Source organism: Simochromis diagramma, unplaced genomic scaffold (genome assembly GCF_900408965.1).
Source record: "Simochromis diagramma unplaced genomic scaffold, fSimDia1.1 OVJJ01000302.1, whole genome shotgun sequence".
In the NCBI taxonomy this organism is placed as follows: domain Eukaryota; kingdom Metazoa; phylum Chordata; class Actinopteri; order Cichliformes; family Cichlidae; genus Simochromis; species Simochromis diagramma.
In genome coordinates this window covers 6,961,851-6,987,433 of record NW_024386792.1, presented here as the reverse complement: position 1 = coordinate 6,987,433, position 25,583 = coordinate 6,961,851, and the positions used below count along the sequence as shown (strand labels likewise).

Genomic DNA, 25,583 nt, shown 5'->3' with positions numbered 1-25,583 from the left:
TGTATGGATGTAGCTTTAAAATTAAATGTTATGTCTTTTTAAAATGTACAACCACGGTGTTATTTACTACTTTCCTTCTGTAGCCATTCATTGTAATTTCATACTATATTCATAAGAAATTAAGCTATTCCAGAGACATGAAAGGAGTAAAGTCGGATCATATAAGAAAAATACAAGAAAGTGTCTTTGGATTGTTGTTTATTTTATCTTATATCTGTATTTTATTTCGTGTTTAAGATTAAAAACAATCATAGTTTTTGAGAATTCCATAATAAAATATTTTCTCACTATTTAAAATATTACACCTTCCCCCCCCCCTCCTCGGTCCTCAGACTTTGTCCAGTAGCATTCAATGTTGGGCAGCACATGGCTGAGGCTGCCTTGTGGCTGACAATGCTTTCCACAAACCGCTCAGGAGGTGCGTGGGGATGAAATGGTTGGAGCCCATGGCCAGACCAACTTACTATCTCCCTCATCCCAACATGTCCAACTGCAGCAAGTCTCCCCCCAACTCTGGAGAAGGTAGTTCACAGGATTCATCTGGCGTCTGACCAAATCAGTCATTTGCATTAGTGATGTAATGAACACTGTATCCAAGATTAACAGAATTTTCAAGCAGGGCCTCCATTACAGTATGCAATAAATATTATTGCTATAGGTATACTGGAGTTTAGCTGCAACTGCATTTAAATGGACAGAAATCTGGGTGGTGGTGTGTTTTGAGTTGACAATAGTTGTTTCTTTTTCAAAGTACTTTTTTTTCATTTACAACACCACCACCAAAAAATACAATAAAATAAAATATCTATTATAATATAATATATTTAAACCTACTGAGCACCAACTATAAGTACATGGGACAAAGGCAGATGAACAAAGTATAAGGAGATAAGAATGTAGATGGTGCTAAATTGATCTAGTATTTTGTTAATTACTGATTACCTATTAAAAAGTATAGCTTAGAGTTGCATCATTACTTGGTAATAAGAACAAAAAGTAAGTAAAAAGTTGATTTGTGTAGAGAGAATAACTTTGGGAAGTTCTAATTTAAAAAGTTATTCTTTTCCTTTAGCTGCAGGCAATAATTCCATGGCATGGGTGAAGATGTTCAAAAAACCTGGAGGAGGCCTGAAGAAATCCTACCAGCCTGGGAGCATGCTGTCCCTCGCACTCACCAAAGGCCTGCTGAATGAGCCCGGCCAGAATAGCTGCTTCTTAAACAGCGCTGTTCAGGTGTGCACCGTGTTTTAAATAGGTTTAGATTTCTGGGTAACTCTAACACTCTTTTTTAGTTTATGTCCTTGTGTGAACACATGTGTGTGGTTGATTGGACCCCCACAGGTGCTTTGGCAGCTGGACATTTTCAGGAGAAGTCTGAGGCAGCTCTCAGGTCACTTTTGTCTCGGTGATGCCTGCATTTTCTGCGCTTTAAAGGTACATTTAGTGTTAATTCATTAAGTCATTCTTCTTTTTTTTAAATTAGTTTTGTCCAGGATTAAATTCTTGTCTGATCATACATGCAATATCTGCATCGCAAACTAATAATTAATTATGCAACTAATTATGTCTTTTTCAGAGTATATTCAGCCAGTTTCAGCAGAGCAGAGAGCGGGTGCTTCCCTCCGACAGCTTGCGTAACGCCCTTGCTGAAACTTTTAAGGATGAGCAACGCTTCCAGCTTGGGCTGATGGATGATGCTGCTGAGTGCTTTGTATGTTGACACCGTGCCTTTTGCTTTACAATCAAAAATAATCTTCAGCTCGCCTTTCCACACTAACTGAGTGTTAAAGAGTATTACTGTGTTACTGAGGAAAAGAAAGAAGAAATAGGAACATTAAAAGACTGTCCAAATGTTGGTACAGGATCACCATAGTTACGTTTTTGAGGAGTGTTACTCAGTGGTTCTCATTTACTGCGTCAACTTTTGTGTTTACAATTACGCACCTGTGCTGTGTTCTTTGTATTGATCGTTGCCTCTATATCTGCTCTCACACATAATAGGAGAACATCTTGGAGCGAATTCATTTACACATAGTTTCAGACACGGCGACTGATTCATGCGCATCCAAATCCTGCATCACCCATCAGAAGTTTGCAATGATGCTTTATGAGCAAGTGAGTAATCTTGTAAAAAACCACTATGTGTTATTAAAAAAAAACTACACAATAGCGTTGTCTTGTGCAAAAGAAGGGCATAATTTTAAGTTGGTCAGTTTTTTCAATTATTAAATTAAAATAATAAAAAGAGTCATATAGCTGGTTGCTTGTTAGAAATCTGCATCTAACACGCTAGACTGTAAACTTGAAACAGTAGAATAATGCACAGCCTTTGTTTTGCAGTTTGTGTGTCGCTGTTGTGGCGCATCTTCAGACCCACACCCATTCACAGAATTAGTACATTATGTCTCCACTACTGCTTTATGGTAAGTACTCGATTGATAAAAAATATTGATATTGATTGATTAAAAATTAAATAAATCAGGCCAAAGCAGTAAACCCAATTTAAATGTCAAAATACTACCAATGCTAAAATAACTATGGTGGTTACTAGTTTTAATCAAGTCATCACATTACAAATCCAAGGCTGGTTATTATCAGCAGGTCTATTGTGGTTTATTGTAGTCACAATTTTTAGTTCAAATATGTGCAAGATTGTTTCTGACTTTTTTCACCTGCACCTGACAAAAAAGAAATTCCAGCATATTATTATCCTTCAGTGGGCTGGTTTCAGTCATTATGCAAATGTACTGTTTATAAGATTGTGGAAACCTGCAGTCAGCTGAGACTGAAGAAGTCACTTGGATGAGTGACGAAACGTTTCTCCCACAAAACGCTACGTCCAGATGAACAGAATCAACTTTTGGAGATCCAGCGTATTATCTCTGATTTGAAACGTAATAATTTATTTTCTTATTTTTTCAGCATTTTGAATTAGTGAGTCTCAGACCTAACCATAATTTCAAATTATTAAGTTGAAATTTAAAGATAATAACCAAAAGGTTTGACTTTGACAGCCAAAAAGAAGCATTTCAGTGGCAGAAACAAACTTCCATCAATTTTTCACACAATCTTAATGATGTGAGAAATCAATAATAGTGTCTTTGCTAGAGTTGGATGTCTCGAGACTGGTCTCGAGACTGGTCTTGGTCTTGTCTTGGTCTTGTCTTGGTCTCGACGTACTTTGGTCTCAGTCTTGTCTTGGTCTCGCTGTCTCGCTGTCTTGGTCTTGCTGTCTCAGATTGACATAGTGGTCGGGAGATTTGGAGTCAACAGTATCCATGACACACAATGTAATGTTCGATAATGTGTCACGCGCAAAAGCATCAGAGCCGTGCTTAGAGAGTGCTTTGTAGTGAATCAGAAGAGTCGACTCCGGCTCCTCGCTTAATTTCCTTTCGCTGCTCAGCTCTCACACAGTGGCTCAGCTATGCTCCAAGACTAGACTAGACTACAAGTCTAGTCTTTGCATTCATTTATTTCCAAGCTAGCGTTATTAAATTGAAATTAAGAGATTATAAATGTTTTTGTGCTTTTTAAATCATTATGGAACAAAACGTGATGGATAGAAGACATATAGCAATAAAGGTTGAACAGCTTTGCTCACTCATATTGCCACATTAATTTTAAAAGATAGTGAGGTGAAAAGCTGAAAGACTTAAAATTGTTATTTATTAAAGTAATAGTTGTTTAGAAAATTAATTTGCTTCTTTTCCACCAATGGGGGAATAAGTGCATAAAAACGTATAGATATCGACATCTGCATTAACTTGATATTAGCTAAATTTCAAACATTGCCCAAGAATTTTTACAATCAGTTTATCCCTGTTTGAAATTTTCTGTGTTAATCTTTTTGTTTCTTAAGAACCCAAAAATGGATGCTAAATAACACCCTGCTAATTATATACACCTAGTGAATGAATATATACACCTAGTGGCCACAACTCTAATGCTGCCCACTACAAACTGTTGTACCATAAAGATAAAAAATGTTTAGTAGTGACTGATCTTGTCTAAAATCAGTACTCATATACTAATGATAACAAAACTGAATATGTCTTGATCCATATTTGCTTTACTCACTTTCAGAGGTTGGTGAAGCTCCCATTTCAACAACATTAAATATTAAACAGTTATCATAACTGTTAACTTGACCAACGTACACATTAATGTTAGCTGTTTAACTATTAGCAATCCCCCAATAACCACATTATCAACCTGTTACGTTGTCATTAAGGCAGCAGCTAGCGGCTGTGGTTAAAAATAAAACAGCAATATTCATGTGGGAGCGAGGAAGCGAACCTTATCAGTCCTGCCTATGTTTATTATTAATAGACAACTTTAGTTATCAGGATAACACTAAAAACAAATTTGACAAAAAAATCACAATTTGAAACTGAGAGAAGTCTACATCAGTTACATAGAAACATTGGCAGCCTACCTTACAAAGCCCCCTTGATCAGCAGTATATAGTGCCGTCACCTGAAGCACAGCACTACTTCAGACAATTTAAAAATATGTTTTTTCCTTTTTTGCACTACCAACGAAAGTCTTAAAATATCTGTAATTTTTAACCTCATAGTTTTTTGTCCTGTTTCAGACAACCTAAAAATAGTGTTGTCATTGATTAATTTTGTATTTCTTTTTCATGGTAAAAAAGTGGTATCCAGTATTTTGCTGGCTATTGCTATGAAGTTTGAAATTCCAATATCGTAACGACCTCAACATTTTCCAATCCAGTCCAGTGTCACCTACTATGGTTGCTATTGTGATTTCCTTTGTATATTTAACCTTCACTTTGTGTGTTAAAAAACAAAACACCTTCATAAACAGTTTAATGGAAAGATATATTTACATTCTCTTTCTACTCTATATAAGTATGAGATGTGTGTACATTCATGCAGGATTTGTGAATTTTTAAATTGTTTGCAGAGTCAATTACTCTTTCAGAGATGTATTAGATGGTTTGTTACCTGCTAAATAATTGCACAGTTTGCACAGTTTTGTAATGGAAAAGTGTTTTTATATTTCTTTAAAGGTGTCCAGAGGGGATTTTTAGCTGTAGTCTGTTATTATTATTGGATTTTATCAGTAGGTGTTTCCTGGGCTTTGCACACTCTACCTTACAAAGACAAAAAATAATAAAATGCACAACCTCAATAATAAATAGCATAAATTATTATTATTATCTGCTTAAATACAGAATTTATATCAGATTTATTGTTTGGATCATATTTTCTGATTCACACTTTTTTTAATGTTACACATCGAATGGGAACAAAATATTAGTTGATGCATTTTCTGTTATTGCACCCAGCCAACAGGTTGATCGCATGTTGGGGAAGAGCGAGCGGCTAAGGTCAGACATGTTTGGAGAATTGCTGCAGGCAGCAAACAACACAGGTGACCTCCGAAGCTGCCCGGTATGTTCCATATTTGCTGTCACTTTTCCTTTTCCTGTGGTAATATTTCTTAGAAAATCGGTGGCTCACTACCTTTTCCCTGTTTTGCTATTTAGTAAGAACATCTGTCTGAATTTAACCTTTAGCAAATGCTGATTTGTTTGACGCAGCTATAAATGAATAATTTAGGCATTCAGTTTAACAGTTAGTGTGATACTTTAAAATGGACACAAAAATGACTGTTGCAACTGTGCAGAGTACACTCTGTGCTTTCTGCTGCGACACTGCACTTGAAGCGACCGGAAGGAGACGATGCCAGACTAGTGTTAGGATATAAATAGCGGTAAGGGCTTATCCACTGTTTTTCTCTCATCTGTATTTGCTACCGCTGTCTTCTTTTCAGTGTGCATCAGTGAAGGCACAGTGCTGTGTTCCCTTAAACCCGTACTCTTCCCATGCTCTCTGGCTGCTTTATGCCTTTGCAATATTCTGATGATGATATTTAAGTCACTTTAATTTCCTTTCAGTTTATTTCATCTTTTTGTTTATACCTCAAAAAGACACAACCTATGACTCTGACATTTGGGGAAATTTGCTTAAAAGAAGTTAGTAAGAAAAGTTCACGTTTGCTTTTTTTTCATGTGTGTTTCCAGCAGTGAGATTGGTTCAGTGAGAGTTATATAAGCAGAACAGCTAGCCTCAATCAAATTGTAAAACAATTCAAAACTTTCAGCCACATTGTAAGTGTTTTATTTACACACGGTCATTTCATTGTTTTATTGTGCGTCTTGTTTATTCATTGTTGTCTTGTTTATTTAATGCCTTTATTACTTTGAGTGAAGAACTTTGCCATTTTCCTTACCAGTGTCTGCTTCTTTGTTTTTATTGGTTGTTGTTTTAAAGTATTTTGCAAATTTGGTAAAGTGTTTTATAAACAACTTTATTACAACTTTACAACTTTATCACTAAAAAACTAATTACAAAACATCCAACAGAGTGGTTTTTTCTCAGAGTTAGAAAAGACAGCATATTTGCCTAAACTAGTAGCCCATTAGAAAGGCACATTTCCCATTACTGCATAACTTAAATGCAAACATAATTTTTTTTTTTCAAATAGAAAGATTGTATAGTTTTACTGGACTTTACTGGACAATTAAAAATTGCTATGCCCAGTTGTTTTTATCCTTAAATGCATTATTTGTTATGCAGAGTAACTGTGGTCAGAGCATCAAGATCCGTCGCGTCCTAATGAACTGTCCAGAGATTGTGACGATTGGATTTGTATGGGACGCCGAGCAGTCTGATCTTACAGATGATGTTATTAAGTCCCTTAGCCCCCGTTTGAACCTGTGTGGGGTAAGACCAAGTGAAAGGCTGAATGGAGTCACCAGTAACCTGATAACAAATGGAAATCCATTAGATTATTATAGATAAAAAACATTGTACTTTTTGCACTTTTGTCCAGTGTGTTAAAAGACTTGTTACAAATGTACATATCGAAAGATATTTGTCAATTTTATCATTTAATATCATATATATGAAGGTCAGCATGCTGTAATCTTTAAACTGGCCACGGAAGTCACACAAATAACTGATATTTTCATAGGATTTAGAATCTGACACAAAACCATCAAACTTCAATTTGATCTCTTTCAGCTTTTCAACCGAGTCACTGATGAAAATGCTAAACGGAGTGAGCTACATCTGGTGGGGATGATCTGTTTTGCGAGTAAACATTACTCAGCTTTTGCCTATCACACCAAATCTTCAAAATGGATGTTTTTCGACGATGCTACTGTGAAAGAGGTTAGGATGTCTGCCATTAATCCGCCTTACCCCTTTTCAAAAGTGTATTACCTACTACTGTGTTACATGCTCTAACTTAGTTATTTTCACCTTTTTTTCAGATTGGGTCCAAATGGAAAGATGTTGCTTCTAAATGCATTAGAGGACATTTCCAGCCGCTTCTTTTATTTTACACCAACCCCGAGGGCAGTCCTGTATCTAATGAAGATGCACCAAGGCAGACCACCATGTGTCCCCGCTACAAAGCCCAAGTAAACGGTGACATGAACGGTAAGACAGCCTTCCACTTATTATAACTTCTCAAAAAACAAAACAAAACACCCAGCTCACCCCTGCAGGCGGTTTATGCTTCAAGCTCGGGTCCTCTACCAGAGGCCTGGGAGCTTGAGGGTCCTGCGCAGTATCTTAGCTGTTCCCAGGACTGCGCTCTTCTGGACAGAGATCTCCGATGTTGTTCCCGGGATCTGCTGGAGCCACTCCCCTAGCTTGGGAGTCACCGCACCTAGTGCTCCGATTACCACGGGGACCACTGTTACCTTCACCCTCCACATCCTCTCGAGCTCTTCTCTGAGCCCTTGGTATTTCTCCAGCTTCTCGTGTTCCTTCTTCCTGATGTTGCTGTCATTCAGAACCGCTACATCGATCACTACGGCCGTCTTCTTCTGTTTGTCTACCACCACTATGTCCGGTTGGTTAGCCACCACCATTTTGTCCGTCTGTATCTGGAAGTCCCACAAGATCTTAGCTCGGTCATTCTCCACCACCCTTGGGGGCATTTCCCATTTTGACCTCGGAACTTCCAGGTTATACTTGGCACAGAAGTTCCTGTACACTATGCCGGCCACTTGGTTATGGCGTTCCATGTATGCCTTGCCTGCTAGCATCTTGCACCCTGATGTTATGTGCTGGATTGTCTCAGGGGCATCTTTACACAGCCTGCACCTGGGGTCTTGCCTGGTGTGATAGACCCCAGCCTCAATGGATCTTGTACTCAGAGCTTGTTCTTGTGCTGCCATGATTAGTGCCTCTGTGCTGTCTTTCAGTCCAGCTTTGTCCAGCCACTGGTAGGATTTCTGGATATCAGCCACCTCCTCTATCTGCCGGTGGTACATACCGTGCAGGGGCCTGTCCTTCCATGATGGTTCCTCGTCTCCCTCCTCTTTCTTGGGTTTTTGCTGCCTGAGGTATTCACTGAGCACTCGGTCAGTTGGGGCCATCATAAGCTGATCTACAATACGGCAGCAGTGATCAGTGAGATGCTTGTCTATAAGTTGAACAGCCACAAGGAGCAGTACCCTCCATGGAGAAGGAGGCTAGAGGGCAAGATCAAAGTAGTACGGAGGGAGGTTAGCCAACTAACTGAGTTGGAGAAAGGTGCGACAAAGAAGGTGCATAAAAAATACAGCAAGCTGTCCATACCTGAGGCCTTGGAAACTGCCAAGCAAAGACTCACAGCCTTGGCCAGCCGCTTGAGGAGGTACACCAGAGAGATAGAAGGCAGGAGAATAAACCAGCTTTTCTCCACAGAACCAGCAAAGGTGTACTCTCAGTGGCAAGGGAACAATAATAAGAGAACAGCACCACCAAGGCTGGAGACGGAGCAATACTGGAAGAGCATATGGGAGAAGGACGCAACCCATAACGGCAATGCTCAGTGGCTAGTGGATCTGAGGGCAGACCATAGCAACCTCCCTGAACAGGGTCCAGTAACCATCACGGTGGCAGACATCCAAGCAAGGGTCTCCAGTATGAAGAGTTGGACCAGGCCACGACATGGTTCACGCCTACTGGCTGAAGAAGCTGACTGCACTCCACGAGCGTCTGGCAGCACAAATGAACCAGCTGCTAGTTGACGAGAGAGAATGGCTAACCGAAGGTCGAACGGTCCTGATCCCCAAGGACCCCAAGAAGGGACCGGTCCCATCCAACTACCGACCAATAACCTGCCTCAGTACTACATGGAAGCTCCTGTCAGGCATCATATCGGCTAAGATGAACAGGCACATGGGTCAATACATGAGTGGGGCACAGAAAGGAATTGGCAAGAATACCAGAGGCGCAAAACAGTTACAAGTACCTGGGGATCCCGCAGGCGAATGGGAACCATGAAGAGGCAGCTAGGAAAGCTGCAACCACCAAGTACCTGCAGAGGGTCAGGCAAATCCTGTGGAGTCAGCTGAACGGTAAGAACAAGATCCGGGCTATCAACACGTACGCCCTGCCCGTGATCAGGTACCCAGCTGGTATAATAAGTTGGCCAAAGGAGGAGATAGAAGCCACTGACATAAAGACAAGAAAGCTCCTTACCATGTATGGAGGGTTTCACCCCAAGTCCAGCACCCTGAGGCTGTACGCTAAGCGGAAGGAAGGGGGCCGGGGACTGGTGAGTGTCAGCACCACAGTCCAGGATGAGACAAAAGATAACTTCTCATATATATATATGTGTGTATATATATATATACACATATATATAAAGGCGATAATCCACAATATATATCAGGTGTGATGTCTTTTTACTGTGAACTATATTTTCCCACTCTAAACATGTTCAACTCTGCCTCAGAAATGCTTGTATTTATGGTTTGAATAGTATAGACCTACTTTCTGTTCATTCCTTCATTTTTCTACATCAAGATCATTTGGTTATACATTAATGCCTAAAATCAGTTATCCTGCATTTACTAACTTGAGAAAGTAAATAATGTATTAATGATTATTGGATTGTTGGCAAATACTGTCAATAAATCCATGAGATTAAATAATGACCTACCCCGAGTCAGATTAGGGATAATCTACAGTTAAGTCCTGATTACTACCTGTAATTATTCAAAGCATTAAATGTTTATGTTTTACTTCCTCAAGTGCAAAACTGCTGTTTACATAAAAAGACAAATAAAAGAAAATTCACAGTGAGCAGCACTTCTGTGGGACAAATTGCCCTGTTGATATCAGAGGTCAGAGGACTGTTTCAAGCTAACAGGAAGACATTAGTCGATGAAATAATCACAAATTTCATCCAAGGCAGAAAAGTATCTAAAAATCTAAGAACAGGAGCTCAAGGGTTCAGTTTGCGCAGGCTCACCAAAATTGGACATTTTGCCTGATCTAACGAGTCTTGATTTTGGCTGCAACATTCAGATGGTAGGCTCAGAATTTGATGTAAATGACATGAAAGCAGTGAACCATCATTGTGGTGGTGTAATAGTGTAGGGGATATTATGTGGCACACTTTTTGGACCCCTTAGCACCAAATGTACCCATCACTGTACCCATCCTCTTATGGCTACCTCCGCTACATTCCATGTCCCAAAGCTCAAATCACTGAAAACTGGCTTCTTGAACAGTAAATTAAGTTCACTGTACTCAAATGGCCTCCACAGTCACCAGATCTCAGTCTAGTAAAGCACATGGTGGAACAGGAGATTCATGATAAATGACCATAAAACTTTTTGTGACTTTAGATTGGACATACAAACTTTCCAAAAAGGAATGGTGGTTTTACTGAAACACTAGTGTGAAAAGAATGAGGTAATATTAGGCAGCTAATATCTGGATGAGTCTTAACTGATTCTTCACACTATAAAATGGGGTATGTGAAATTTCACACATGTGCGCACACATTCACAAACTCAAATGTTCTCTCATATAGCATAGAGTGAAGTTAATTCCCCCTCACACAGGAGAAAACAATTCATGGCTCTGACTTCTGATTGTGTAAAGATGCCTCCATATCAACTCTATCTGATTAATGTAATAAGTGCCTAATACATGCTGTGGAGTGGGATGCACAGTTTTGTTTTTTTTTGTATAAACAAGAGGAGAAAGAATAGAAAAATTGTGGGATCCTGACACTTGATGTGATCTGTGTCTATTTTAGCATCTTGTATTTTATCAGTGATATTCAAATGCCAGTATGAGGCTATTTTTTTAAAGTAAGGTAACACATATGTAACTCTATAATAGTGGACTCTGGATTATTAAAAAAAAAAAAACAATGATTCATGTTATTACGTTTGCAAATGCCTTAACTAACTGCAGTAGCTTGCTAACAGACAGCTAACATTAGCGTTCTAAAAGCTACCTGGACATACAGCAAGGAGAGAAGAAAATAATCCTCTGACATAGTAATACGTAATAATTTTAGCCAGCTAAAGGAATTTTGTTTCTTTGAATTTTGCTTTAGTTACATAATGTTGGGCTCAGTGTTCTTTTCAGAGTAAGATGCAGTGTGCTCTCTCTGTTAGCTTAGATTAAAAAAGTACTGTGTGTTTTTTACTGTGTGCGTATGATTTATCTAAGCAAACCTTACACTTACACAATGAGTTTTGTGCAACAATAGGGTTTAGTGTCCACCAGGCTGCAATCACAGAGATTATCCTTGGCTTGTCCGGGAACTTAAAGTGAAATGAAGCTGCGACATAAGAGAGCATGATAGGGATCAGAATGCTGATCCATTCCAATTTGTCTAGTAATTTCTTTTCCAAAAAGCCCAGTCTGTTTCAGCATTTGAATTGTCTTTGTGAAAGTATCATCAGGTAAAATTTAACAGTATGACAATAGTATGACAGTGGTGATTTCAGTCAATCACAAATTACAGTTATGGTTTCCGTCAGGGTGATGCCATTAAACCTCAGGCGGAAAGATTGTCCTGGTCTATGTGCTGGCTTGAACTTGACATGAGGATGATGCCTCTGTTGCACGCAGATTACCACCCACGCCTCGCTCCCTAATCCCTGCTTCTGTGGCCAAACGCACTCATGCCCCTGCTCCACAGTTCTCACTCCTCCCCTGGACATTTCCGACATTTGCCTCCATTAATTTCTAAGCTTGGGGTTTTGGCAATGGCACCTTTCCTGTTTAGATGGATTGCTTTGCTTTAATGTGGAGCCCAGATACTTTGGCATGGGACAGGATTTTTGTTTTTATGACATTCAAAGTAAGTCGTTGATGCATTTGCTTCACACTCAGATGGCTCAGTTTTTTTTTATTATCCTTTCATTGAATGTAATCATATTTTGCCTGTTGTCCTGTTAATTTGATGTGCAGTTTTTAGGAGTGAGTTTTCAGTCCTGTACAGTACTTTATGCTCATTCAAACTAAAGCAGCAAACCAAGAAATGTTTTGTGGTTTAATGCTTTCGTTACAAATTTGCTCTATCATTTCAAGACACAAGATAAAATTTGCTTTATTAAATTAAACAGCACTTTGCTGCATATACTGTTTAGTATGCTTGGAACAGTCGATGTCCTTCAATGCCAACATTGGGCTGCATGAACAGTATATGACAGTTTACTCACTGCTCTTACTCACCACTTTTGTAACATCCAGCTTTGCATGCACACAGCATTATGCAATATTTCACCTCATGTTTCAGATAATCCTCACAATATTTCCTTCACTGCAATATAAATATTTGTAGTGTAATAATTGTATTATGTTTTAATGTCGATCTTATAATAAAAAGTAAAAACAAAGCCTTTGCTTAAAGCGCAGTACACATACAAAGAAAGAGACAGTGCTGCAAAAAGCAAAGTAACTAAGAGAAGAGCTGAGTTACAAAAGTAAAAGACAGTGGAAGCTGTTAGGTGATCATGCTCATTAAAAAGCCAGATGTTCACAGTTCACATCAGCACTGTTTCTCACAGTGACCCGTTTGCTACAAAAGGCAAAGAAACACCACAGGGTGGGCAGCCATGGCAGCAATTGTGTATTTTACCAAAGTTAATGATGCAGCATATGTTCTTTGTTTTGTCTCTTTCCCCGTTGGCAAGAAGCAACGGCAGAATGGTGCATCTACTGTGTACTTTATATGGACTATGATTTAATAATGAAAGTAGCCCTTCTAACATTTTTCTCATGCAATACCGTTTACTTGATTCATAACTAATTCTTATAAGTATATGGCACAGGAAAAAATGCAAAAGGAGTCACTCTAAGAGTAAATCATAGCCCATGGATGAATTTACAGCCACTAATTGTGCAAACAGATTAACACTGCTGTCTTATCATGAGATTCAGGGTGTAACAAGACCATAAGGCAACCAGTTTTTGCTTAACCAGACAAAGTTTCCAATTGCTATTGAATAAGTGTTTGCACAGGATTTCACATCTTATGGATCAAAAAATGATATTGAGGTTTTGTGAGATACATGACTGCTAACTACGTCATGTTGACTTGTCTGCCCACTTTGGACATGTGACAGTCATGATGATGATCATAGATTAAGTGAATAGCCCAGAGGGCTAAATCATGCAGGCCTAAAAACTGGTCCTAGCAACCATGTGTATTTCCTGAGTAATTGGCAAAAACCTCTTTAAGATTGCTTTGGTTACCCATAGTTTGCATTGAGTACACTGACACACCGGCAGATGTTCCCCGGCTACTCTTCGAGCTGTATTGAAACATTTGCCTTCAAAATCAATGTTGCATCTTCTGGAACATGTAGACTGCAGTAGATTAGTAGATTGTGAGTGCTTGCAGACAATGCAGACATTTTCCATGCAAACCACAGGCGACTGTAGCCATTTGGTAACAATCAAACCACTGACAAGCAGCACTCTCTTGCGACCAGTTTCACCTAGTAATAGCCGACAAAATCCAGAAACCACTTGCTAACCAGTTCCGGGATTTACACTTTTCTCCCGCTGTCGGTGGTTGTTTTACAACCAATATGGACGTTCGATCAATGTGACCATGATGTCAAATGAGAAACATCTGTAGTCACTGGCCACTGGCTACATCCCCAGCGTCCTGGCAGAAATAAAAAGATAGAGTACATTACTCAAAGTTCGAATGCACATTTGAGTGTGTGCTCTTATTGTCTCTTTGCCAAGATATTTGTGATGCTGGAGAGTTGTGGTTACGTCATACATAATGTTGGTCAAAAGCACAATAATGTCTTTTGTATAGACTGTAGTCTTGAGTTAAAATATATACAAATCTTTAGAGTTTTTCATTTTACTTGTTATTTCTTTCTTTCTTTCTTTTCTTAAATTTGGGCCATGGGAACTAACCTTGCTAAAGGTAGTTTATGGCTCAGAGTAAATATTTAACACTCATTTAGTTGTTCGAGAGCCAGAAATATTTCAAATTATTTGTCAAAAACAGTATAATTTCTGTGTTGTAGAGAAACCACAGTCCTGTCATTTGATTAATTTATTTTCCTCAACAGTAAAACATCCTCTTGGCAGTCCTAGCAAATTTCAGGAAACTTTCATGGAGAATTTGCAGAGGCCAGGTGAAACATCAAAAAAAGACAGAGGTCATCGAAGAACTGAACCATCACAAAACAAAGGTAGAGGGCTGTGTGCACATAGCACATGTTCTCTAGTTATAAGGGTAGCAGTGTAAATCTGGGAGGAGAAAGACAAATTTGCAGACTGCATGGGCTCTACATGCGATATTCTGCAAATAATCTGTGTTCACTGTTCTTAGATATGACGCATGCAAGACCTTCATCTCCACCAGAGAATGGTCCAGGGCCTCCTGTGGAAAAATCAAAAAGCTATCCACGTAATGAGAAGCCGTCAAACCATTCAAGCAGAGGATCTCAGGAGCCACATGGACAGTCCTTTGGTGCACAGAGTGGTGGACATAGTCGGAAAACTAATAATTTCCCAGGTCACAATGACCAGGATGGCACCCATGACCAATGGGAAAAAGGTGGGAGTGGAGGAAGTCGCAATAAGTCTAAGTCTACTTGGAGACCTATTCGGGAGGTGTTAAATGTGGACACGGTATTGAATGAACTAGAGCAGCGGCGTCAGCAGCAACATGACAGCCCGCGGTGTAGTAAGCCTCCATCACACGAGAGGGTGCACCCGGAACAAAACCGAGATCGCGAGCGGGAATATGTCCGAACCAGAGAGGATCGGAAACAGAAATGTTTAATGACAATTTATGAGGACGAGCAGCGGCTTGAGACTGAGAGCCACAGCTCTGTAGAGTCAGAAAGCCGAGCAAATTACCAGAGGGGCAGCAAACTAAAGGGGGGCCCAAAGACTCTTCTACGTAGTGATACCTGGACCATTCAAAGGACAGAGTCTGGCTATGAGAGCAGTGATAGACTCAGCAGTGGCTCCACCAATCCTGATTCTCCTGGGGTCGATGGCTTTGCTGTTAAAGACCAGAGATCAACAGCGGAGGTACCGCTGCAAAGGTAAGACTCAGCTGATGACTATGACAGATACTGTCATTTTAATTTTACCTGCGGCAAATCGCCAGCATGCTGTGTTCATAAATAGTTTATTTAATAGGCAACACCATAAGATCTCTAGAAATAGAGTAAGATTTAAGTGAATCTTTTGTTATGAATTTTCTCATTAAAATAGTACATGTGACAAAAGGACATTTTGATGACCCAGAACACTTTGGCCCAGAAATCACATTTTCAGATATCTTTTTCTAGAAGCACCAATAAGCCTGTGTTAACAATGACAAAAAGTAGTTTTGTATATGTTCAAAATGTATTTTAAGGCCTATCCTTTCCTGGAAAACCAAAAGAAGTTTATGACTCATCCTGCACTGCGAAATGTGTACTATGTGTGAATCTAAGAAGACGATTTCTTCTTGATTCAGCTCGTTACCATGGCATTAATACACTATGGATAAAAACCTTCATTAATAAACATGTTGAGAATATGTCAAGTTCTTTGTCAGTGACAATAACTAGCATTTCTATTTGTAAACTATTATGAAAAACACGCAATTGGCGTTACAATGTAAACAGAAAAAAACAAACAAACTTGTGTTGTCCATCTTTTCAGCTTATGTGTTTTAAAAATGCTGCTCTGCACATTTTTGTTTCATAGTCACGCACACTCTTGTTTTCCTTTTGCGCCTATGGTTATTTTAAGAGAGCTGGATATATTCTGCCACTTGCTAATTTTTTCCACTTGTCCACTGGTCACGTTTTGTGTTGTGGACAAAAAAGCTTTTTCTCCATAGACTGAGATGGACGCCGCTCACTGCAGTGTACCTGGACTGAGTCCAGCTGGAGTAGGTCTGGCTAAATCCATTTGGATCCACAGTGAGCGCCATAATTATAAAAGAGACACCTTAAAAACCTTTGATAGGACACAGGATATTTTTCCATTATTTTTTTTATTCTCTGACATTTTATATTTATAAAAGTTTCCCAGAAGCTAAAAAAGGGAAGTTTATTTTAATACTCTACTCCCATGTACACTTTAAAGGGTGAGTGTGTGGAGGACGCCAGCAGCAGACACAGAAATGCACATATATCTACAATACATAAGCAGACCTGGAAGCTAGAAAACAGTTTTGGCTGTATATTTAACAAGGAATTATTAACTCTGTATCACTGAAAGCCATCTTTGAGTGGTTTTCAGTCTAAATCTTGTTCAGATGGCACTTTTCATTACTCAGTATGTTTTGATTGGTTGTTTTGTGTGTGTGTAGAGAAGCAGTCACACTGTGAGAATTTGGTCCTAAATTTGTTTGTGTTCACCAAGGCTCCAAATCACCCATCAGTTAATGACTTTATTTGACATGAATATTGATTGTTTAAAGGTCACATTCAACCCAAAATTGTATGGTTAAAAAGGACTTTAGAGTTTAAAAAGAAATGCATGTGTAAATGCTCTCTAAATTTGCAGTCTGTACACGGAGATATTAAAATATGAACGTGCCTCATGCAAGTAAAAGCAAACTATTAAAATACTTGTATTTAAGTATGTAATTATATTGAGTAAAAGGTATTTAAGGTAGGAAATCATCTGTTTTTTGTAAATTAATATTATGAAAAATTTAATAAAAATTTCTCCATAATGGTTCAATTTGCAGTTTGTAAGTCTTTGTCAGTGAGTATGGTTTATAAACAGAGAGTACCGATACATACAGGTAAATTTTAGGGAGGATTCATAATATAATAAGCACCTTTAGGAATAATAATTATTTAATAAAAGCTGCATTTTTTTTTTACAGCCTATTGAGTACTGCATTTAGTCACTATCATATTACAAAGGTATCCTTGAAATATCATGAACGTTATTGATGATGGTACTCATCAAAGCATTATTTTTGTAATGGTCTGAAGGAATGTAGCAATTAATAATCAGTTTTAACTTGGTAATAACGATAGATATTTTCAGTGGTTGGTTATTTACCTTAGATGTCTGTTGAAAATAAAAACACTTTAAATGAAAGAGTACCATGGACTACTACTGTTTTAAGCCTTTTTATGCACATTTTTGTCATTTTGTAGAACAATATATGGTATAGCTAGAGAACTACATGAAAGTTTGAATGTAATGTAAGAATTAAAAGCAATCATAAGTTTTTACAGGCTCTACAATATATTGGGTCAACTAGACAAGATTCAAAACAACTGTTATACTGTCAATTCCATCTAAAGTCAATTCTAGTCATTAGAGTCTCAGTAGACCTTGAATATGTCTTTGGTCCTGCCATACTACTGGTATTATCTGGATTGATGTGTATTATTTATTGCCAGAAAAAGAGTAAAAGTTTGATGCTTCGGGGTTTTTTTTTATGCTGGCTCTGTATTACACTTGGAAACACACTCAGTTGCTGTCTTTTATTTTCAGCCAGCAACACCAAAAAGGAGGCGATGCAAAATCTAGTATAATGTCCTCACCTCCACACAATGGTAAGTTCCACGATTTTAAAGGCTTCCTGAGGTTTCCGTGGCACAGTACAAGAATTAGCTGGTAATAAATGTAGTGTGTGAAGTAACCACAGCGCAGTACGTAATTGTAACCTGCTATTAGTAATTTTCAGTTTTTGGTAAAATGTTAACATGCATGTACTTGTATGTAACAGCCTTATTCTATGTAACAAGTCCACTTTATATAACAGGTATGCATGGAAACATACGTTGTGGGTAGATGTAATTATCCCTCCACAAACAAAGTCATATCTGCTTTAAAAACACAATGTGGATGTTTTAAATGTAGATTTTGCCTTAAAAGAAGCAAAAAAAGGATAACATGTAAAAAAAAAAAAATTAAAGTAATATAATGTGACGTTTGAAACATGACTTTGGTCTCAGTTATATGTTTTAAAATATTTGCAATACTTACATGAAAAGATTTACAAGGAAAAAAGAAACTTAGATTAGATCTTTCAAAAGTTCATCTTTCTTTCTTTCTTTCTTTTTTTCTTTCTTAAACCTGTCTTGTATAGACTATGTTGAGTTTGGACTGGCTTATTTAACCTCTTCACCCAGTCAGTCCTGCACAGGCATTAATCTGATGATAATCCCACAAAGCTTGTTCAGATAGCACAGCTGGACGTGGCTGCCGGCATTGTCATAAATATCTTTCTGTTGCATGCTGTACTTAGGAGTGTGCTGCACTCAATACTTAATCATGTGCATTCAGAGCCAGTGTTTCCAACCAACAGCTAGAGCTTTTATCCTTGCATGGACCTCTCCAGGGCAACAGCGAAGAAAAAAATAACACATCTATTTTTAGGGAAGGAATTCAGCACCACACTGCCTCTTGCTGCACTGGTGCATGGAGGGAGCTTGCTGACTGATTCATCCAGCTGTGTGAAAGTCTTGTGAGATTAACTTGCTGCTGCTGCCACCTTGTGTCCTGAGAGGGCAACAGCCTTGATGTCAGACATAGATGATTTTCTCCCAGCTGCCTTCTTAGTTTAGACTTTTGATTAGCCTGTGATTTTCCATGTCTTAATATTTGTATTGCTCTTCTTGTGTAATAATAGTAATAATAAACCTTATAAAAAGATGGATTTATCTTTTTTGGATCTTTCCTGTTTTATTCAGTTTACTGCTTTGTTTTGATCCTGTTTTTTGTTTTGTTTTGTTTTATAGGCAAAAATCAACCCAAACCTCAGGGAAAGAACCATGATCAAGTTTCACATTCACATCAAAAGAGCAGTCCATGTTCGAGGTTGTTTCTTGTTGTTTCTCTTGAATTACATAAAAATGGCTTTAGTTTTTAAAAAATAGTTCAAGTTGATGGACTTAATCCACCTGTATATGTAGGGATGACTTGCACTGTGGTTATAGTGTGTAATGGGTCATATTGGATAAATTAACAAATCGCATAATTAGTATAAACTGAGAACACAGACAGAGAGCTAAATGAAATGGAAGAGGAGACCTAAAGGATGGAGCCAGAAAGTCAACACTGCGATTCTAAAACTCAGTTTACCTCTGGAAACTTGTTATGTTCCTACAATCAGTGCCCTCCACATCAATAATAGATGTGTGCATATCTACTAGAAGAGATTATTTTGCAGCACTGCTGTCATGGAAACTTTAGTTTCTCCTCCCCAAACATCAGCTGACAAAAAAAGCAAACCAGACCAGATGCTGAGCTTCCTTCCTGAACATTCCTGGACATTTCATTCAGTGAAAATCAGTGATACCTGAGAAAAAGTACAGTTGTATAATATATCTTTAAAAAAATACATGTGACATGTCAGAGTAGTTTGGATTACGGTGATTAGGCCAGCCAGCAAGTTGTAGATCTTGGATGTTTGAAAAGTTGTCGGAAACTTGCGCTGCTTCAGTTTGCACCCCAAAATGTGTTGTTTTGCATAAATCCAAGTTATTACACTGAAATGTAATATAGCAATAATATATAGCAAAATGCTTTAAGACAATATACATGAATTTTAAGTTTTTACATTTTAATTAATTTCCTCTTTTTCTGTAGACGGAAATCAAAGTACACGTCTAGTACCTCCAGAAAAGCAGGGTCTTCTGAGAGGATCTCGTCTGGCTCGGACAGCAGGCAGAGTGAGCAGCAGGAGATGACAAACTGTAGAGGGCACACTGGAGAAAGTACAAACCTGAGGCACATTACAAAAACCAGCAGCTCAGAATGGAACAGCTCTGATGATCTTGCTCTCTCTGAGCCAGAGGATAGAGAAAGCACTTACCTCTCCAGTAACAGCGAGGCCACAGCCTCTGATTCTCAGTGTCCCCATATAAGCCTGCCATACCACCCTCCCAGCAATGTGACGGCAGAACCTCTTCAACTGAACAGCCAGCGTCAGCTTGGTACAACAGGGTTGCCTCACCTTCGACCCAGCCAACGGACTCCTCACCAAGGGGAAACAGGCCACCCAGTGTTTCGTCCCAGGATGCTCCAAGAACCTTTTCCATCAAGTCCTCGTCTTTCGTCTACATCTTACGTCAGTCCTCACAGAAAGCCCGACATGTCGGGCCTCCGAACCTTCTCAGATGCAAGCTCCAAGTCAGGGTCTGACCCAGAAAGGAGTACCCCATCATCGTGTGAAAGCGAGGAAAGAGCAGCTGGATGCAGGATGGAACAGGCAGTGCCTGCTCAAGAGGTTTCTCTGACAACATACTTCAATGTGGATAACTGCATGACGGAAACATACCGTCTCAAGTACCACAACCAGAGGCCTCTTGTCCTCTCTGCCACGGTGCCACGGACAACGGTTGCAAGTGAGCGGAGAGATAACAGTGATACACATTCACAAGATGTGCCAAAAGCCAGACCGGAAACAAGTAAGCCTCCAAACAAAACCAGTAAGTTACTGGAAAGGACAAAATGACAATATCGTATTGTTTTCTTTGTTGCTGTGTCAGTGACACGTGACTGTTGTAAAAACAAGGTTTTTTTTTTAAAGGAAACTCTTTTTTTTTTTCCTTCACAGGCCATAATAGCAATAAACCCACTGCAAAATGGAACCCAGTGACAGCCAAAGGACTGGATGAACGTGGTTTTTTATGAGTGTAACTTGGTAAGTTTTGTTTACATGGATGGGCAGTATTAACTGGATGCCAAAGAGTTTACAGAATGGAAATATGTCAGGAAGCCACGGCACCTCCAAACCGAGACGAACTTATTTATGCAAGCCTGTCACATAAATAAAACCTATTTCTAAATGCTGTTGTGTATGACTTGACGGATTATCAACGTTCACGTGTATCTTCATTTGTTTTGTAGCGTTGCTGCACGAAGATTTCGTTTCAACAAAACCCTGTTTTCAGTTTGCACTAAGAAGTTTTTTTAGGGTTAGATCGTTCTTTTTTATCACCGTATGTTTGTTTTAAAATATTTGTATTTTAGTGCACATATTTTATTTGTGCACTAGTGCTGCAGAAATTAAACTATACAAATATATTTAGGGTAAGGCAAAAGAGATTAAGGTGAATCACAGATGATGTGCTGTGGTCTGTATGGTAAAAGAATTGAGTGTGATCACAAATAAGAGCATGCTATCATGAAAAGATATGCTAAAGATACATTATCTGATTATGATGTCATTCTACACAACATAATAACATCAAAGGTTGGCCTCATCGATAGCAGGTTAAAGGCAGTTAATCTAATTACCCCTGTCAAAGGAGTAAGATCGGAAAAGTATTCATGATTACTGAGCACCTTACGAGTTTTATGCACATTTTGGAGGCTTTAGGTCACCAGAGGACAGACGCTGTAACAGTGACTCTTACTTATTTACTGAGGTGTTCTAAGTGTTATCAGTTATCAGTTATTTTACAACATTATTCTGTTAATGAATGACTGTGGGCTGCCCCATACCAGTCAGTCTTTTGATGTAAAAAAAAAAAAAAAGTGTACTGGAAAAGATGATCGATTGTTCATTTACTTGAGAAAACCACCCCCAGTAAAGGTCAATTTTATGTCATCCTTGAGAAAAAAAAGTGTAACTTGTTTTATTGGTTGGTTTTATTGGCAATGTCACAGGGCAGCCTTCAGGCTATTTAGTAACCGCCATACACAGTCGTGCAACCTTTTTGTGTTTTCTTGTCTTCAGTGCTGATTCTTGTAACCTTTTTTTTGTAATTCCCAGTGATGTCAAAACCATTTTTTCCCCAGTCTTCCTCTTAAAGTAGGCAGATTTAAATGCAGGTCTGTATTTCCAGGTATTTTCATAATAATGCCAATGTAATTGATATAACTGACATAACTATTAACCATACTACTTAACATAACACACAAGTATCCTTGTTCATAGTAAGACTAATATTCTGAAACCTGCATGTGGCCTTTACAGAGTCATACTAGCTGTTTGTACAGCCTGAGCATGAGCATGATAATCCTGGACTGACTCCAGCAAACATAACATTCTGTTTGATTTTATTCAATTGTAATAAAACAAAGTCATCAAATAGCAATTTGTAACCTTTTAAACACTTGAATGTTCTCTTGCTCACACTAGAATACATAATATTATGTTATGCTTACATTTTTGAATCTAAATGTATAATGCAAACAATGTGTTGGAAAACAAACTGTCCAAGACATACTATGCATTCACTTTAAAAAATAATTACTTTAAGAGCAGGTTTTGGTGTTTTTAGATCCTTTTTTTTATATGCACATTTTTCAAATCTCAATATATATATATTTTTTTCAACTCACTAGATTGCCAAGTCTCTTTATAACCATCATGCCATATACACATATTTTTTTTCACCTTACATTTTTATCACATCAACCTTTGTCCAGGTATTTACTCCTACTGAACACATTTAGCTGTGTATGTATGCCGTGTTTGACCCGACAGACATTTGAAATTTGTGTTGGTCATTTCAATTTTTGTGTGTTTCTACTTGTATTTGTCATGGTTTACTTACACTGTTTAAATATAAGAAAAACAAGACTTGGACTTCACAGGCAGTCCAGTCTATCGCTCACTGATACAGTACACGATGATATACACTAGACTGCCTTTAAACAACTTGATTGTGCTGTAGTAATTATAAATCCCTGCTATTTTTAAGACTTCCTATATATTTAATGGAAAAAGTAACTAAATAACTAAATTACCGATAAACTGAAGCTCAGTCCACGAATAATAACCAGATTACCTTAACGTTGATTCACATGTGAAGTGTTTTTTCTTCATAATGATTGTGGTTTTTTTATTTTTTCCTTCATCTTAAAAAACTCTTCTCTTTTCCTCACAAGTTTAATTTGACATTCTGAACATTGTGTCTTCAGTTGTATCAACAGTGCCTTGACACTTTCAGTGAATTCATTTTTTGTTGTTGTTTTGTTCTTTGTTGGTGAACCACATTTAGAGAATAAAAATGATGAATGAAGGGAAATAGACGATGTTGCGATTCAATTTGGAGCAGGCAATGCTACCGGTGACGTATTTGACACTCCTGTATGTGAAAATGTTATTTATAGGTTGGATTGGGGTTCTTAGTGGCTCCTTCGGACTTCAATGCAACAATCACACCTGCAGGCAGCAAACTCAGCAGTTCAAAAACGATTCCCTCTGTTAAACTAACAGTACTTAATGCAATTGTGCAAATACGATTATGTCTTGCATCCACAGTTTGTAGTCTTCAGTTAAAGTTTGAATTTGCTCTCGAGGCCTGCTTGATGAGACTGGTTTTCTCCTGTGTCACTTAAAGTCACAGTTAGCATTGCATCAATCTGTTTCTTTTATTTCGGGCTACCCGTACAGTGGAGCAACCTAATTACGCTGTAAAACCACAAAACAAAAGAAAGCTTTCTGCATCATGTCACTGATCTTATCAGTTATAAGAAGTTATAAGATGACGATGCCTGATAAGTAGGCTCGGGATGTCTCCCTGAATCCTGCCGTCTGCTTGGTTTTGGTCCTGTGCATTTGGTCTGCTGAGTTGATTTATTGACATTACAGTAAATGCTTCATGTCAGTTTAAAGAAACATGTGAAACCTGTCTACACTTTATATTTTTGTAGATAATATATATTTATTTTTATTCATTGTTGAATAAAGTTTCAATTATTGTATCACTACTAAATTAGCCACTTGACCGTGTGTGTGTGTTTAACTTTGCATGAGCTTCCACAGAATATTATTTGATGAAAAGCAGAGGAAACAAGCACACAAATTAATAGGCAGTTGTGACTTTATTAATACAGCTATTAAAATATGATGAGTTACATGTTGTTGATGACTTGGCACAAAACTGTATGTAACCCTGAAAATATTTCAATTCGGTTCTTTAGATGGATTTGGTCTAACTCCTCTTGAAAATCCTCTTTGCATCCACACCTTCATAGTTGTAGCTCTGTTGAAGAAAGATTAATCAAATACAGTTGTTATTTAACTTCACATTTTTTTATGTCGGGATGAAAATTTATATTTCTGAATGTATAATCTCTATTTTTTATGCGTTTGTAGGAACTCTGCCTTGCCTGTATGAGTTCATCTCCTTGAACAATTCTGGTTGTCGTCAGGTCTTTTCCGTTGTCCTTTCTCTTGAAAATTCCCTTCAACACGTCTCCCTCCAAGGTCCACGCACCCTGAGAGTTGAAACCAACGATGAGGAAATTAATGAAATAGAGAACAGGCAAGGAGGGGATATTGTGCAGAAGTCCAAAGGCTGACTAGGCTGTTTGACACTTTTATGGTTGCAGTATTGAACAGAGGGCAAAGTCAAGGCTTGATGTATGGATTGTTGACTTAGTAACAGGGACTCAAAAGTTGAAAGTCTAAAGTGAGTGAAACTAGGAACTTACTGATAGTTCTGTTCCATCTGCAAGGGCGTACTCAAAGGTGACTCCGAGGGTAAATTCAATATCGATGTTGCGGAAAGTGCTGCTTTCCTTGATGCTAAACTTGTCTCCCTCCTGTGCGATGGTAATCTTGAGGTTGTCGTGAGCAGCCAGCTTCCTCTTCACCATGTTAACTCCTGTGGATAGACACAATAAGGTCACAATAGATTGAGCAATGTCAGGAAGTTTTACCCGTCTAAAGGCTAATCACTTATAATGCAGTCACAAAAAAATGTGCATGACTATCAGTTTGGTGCAAAGATTATATTTAGACATTATTACATCAGTATTCTTTATTTAAGAAAAAATGAAGATTCAGAAGCAGCTTATCAAGACAGCTCTAGCACTCACCCATTTTTTCCATGAATTTGTCATAGTTCTCATTTTGAGTAATTTTCCAGGTGCCGTTGAAAGTCATGGTGGCGGTGAGGGTGAGCTGGAGGACTCTGCAACAAGGAGTGCCCTTTTCAAACTCTGCCGCTCCTTTTAAACCACACACCCTCTTATCTCATCATCTATCTGATTGCTGATGTGGCCGTTTAAAGCTCATGTTTTTTTTTTCCAAGGTAATATCCTAACTGTGTGACAATGAATAGTTAAATGGTAAATGGACTCAAGCTTATAGAGTGCTTCTCTACTCTACTAGAGCACTCAAAGTGCTCTATTGAATGTTTAATGGCCACTTCATCCTGAATCTGTTTGCCAAAAGTGTTGGTCACAGCTTAACCACTAACCATATTCAGTGCAGAACTGCAGCATTTAAGTCTGCACTATTTGATACAAGAGGAATATATTTGAAAATTTTTTACTTTAAAACTGTTCCTGCCATTTACTATTATTACAGATCCATTGCACATGTGCACTCCTCCA

The 25,583-nt window shown here is 38.3% G+C and overlaps 2 protein-coding genes across 4 annotated transcripts in view; one reads left to right on the top strand and one right to left on the bottom strand.

The window, feature by feature from the left end:
* usp53b (ubiquitin specific peptidase 53b) overlaps nt 1–21,847 on the top strand; it is a 39,808-nt gene extending 17,961 nt beyond the window's left edge. The window contains exons 3-18 of one of the 3 annotated variants that reach the window (XM_040024118.1): nt 333–522; nt 1,073–1,233; nt 1,342–1,434; nt 1,577–1,711; nt 2,002–2,115; nt 2,341–2,423; nt 5,315–5,420; nt 6,609–6,755; nt 7,056–7,205; nt 7,307–7,475; nt 14,378–14,500; nt 14,641–15,364; nt 17,775–17,836; nt 19,025–19,103; nt 19,875–20,716; nt 20,845–21,847. In XM_040024118.1, coding sequence (XP_039880052.1) covers nt 429–522; nt 1,073–1,233; nt 1,342–1,434; nt 1,577–1,711; nt 2,002–2,115; nt 2,341–2,423; nt 5,315–5,420; nt 6,609–6,755; nt 7,056–7,205; nt 7,307–7,475; nt 14,378–14,500; nt 14,641–15,364; nt 17,775–17,836; nt 19,025–19,103; nt 19,875–20,716; nt 20,845–20,921 — 3,159 coding nt within the window. In that variant the 5' untranslated portion in view covers nt 333–428 and the 3' untranslated portion in view covers nt 20,922–21,847. The remainder of the gene's footprint in view (nt 1–332; nt 523–1,072; nt 1,234–1,341; nt 1,435–1,576; nt 1,712–2,001; nt 2,116–2,340; nt 2,424–5,314; nt 5,421–6,608; nt 6,756–7,055; nt 7,206–7,306; nt 7,476–14,377; nt 14,501–14,640; nt 15,365–17,774; nt 17,837–19,024; nt 19,104–19,874; nt 20,717–20,844) is intronic. The other 2 variants (XM_040024119.1, XM_040024120.1) reach the window with 2 other exon arrangements.
* A 2,210-nt stretch (nt 21,848–24,057) lies between these two features.
* Nucleotides 24,058–25,159, bottom strand: LOC120728878 (fatty acid-binding protein, intestinal-like). The gene is made up of 4 exons (XM_040024134.1): nt 25,065–25,159; nt 24,678–24,850; nt 24,354–24,461; nt 24,058–24,226 (listed from the first exon to the last, which is right to left on the bottom strand). The coding sequence occupies exons 1-4, from the start codon at nt 25,129–25,131 to the stop codon at nt 24,176–24,178; spliced, it is 399 nt and encodes a 132-aa protein (XP_039880068.1). The 5' UTR covers nt 25,132–25,159; the 3' UTR covers nt 24,058–24,175.
* Between the last annotated feature and the right edge of the window lie 424 nt (nt 25,160–25,583).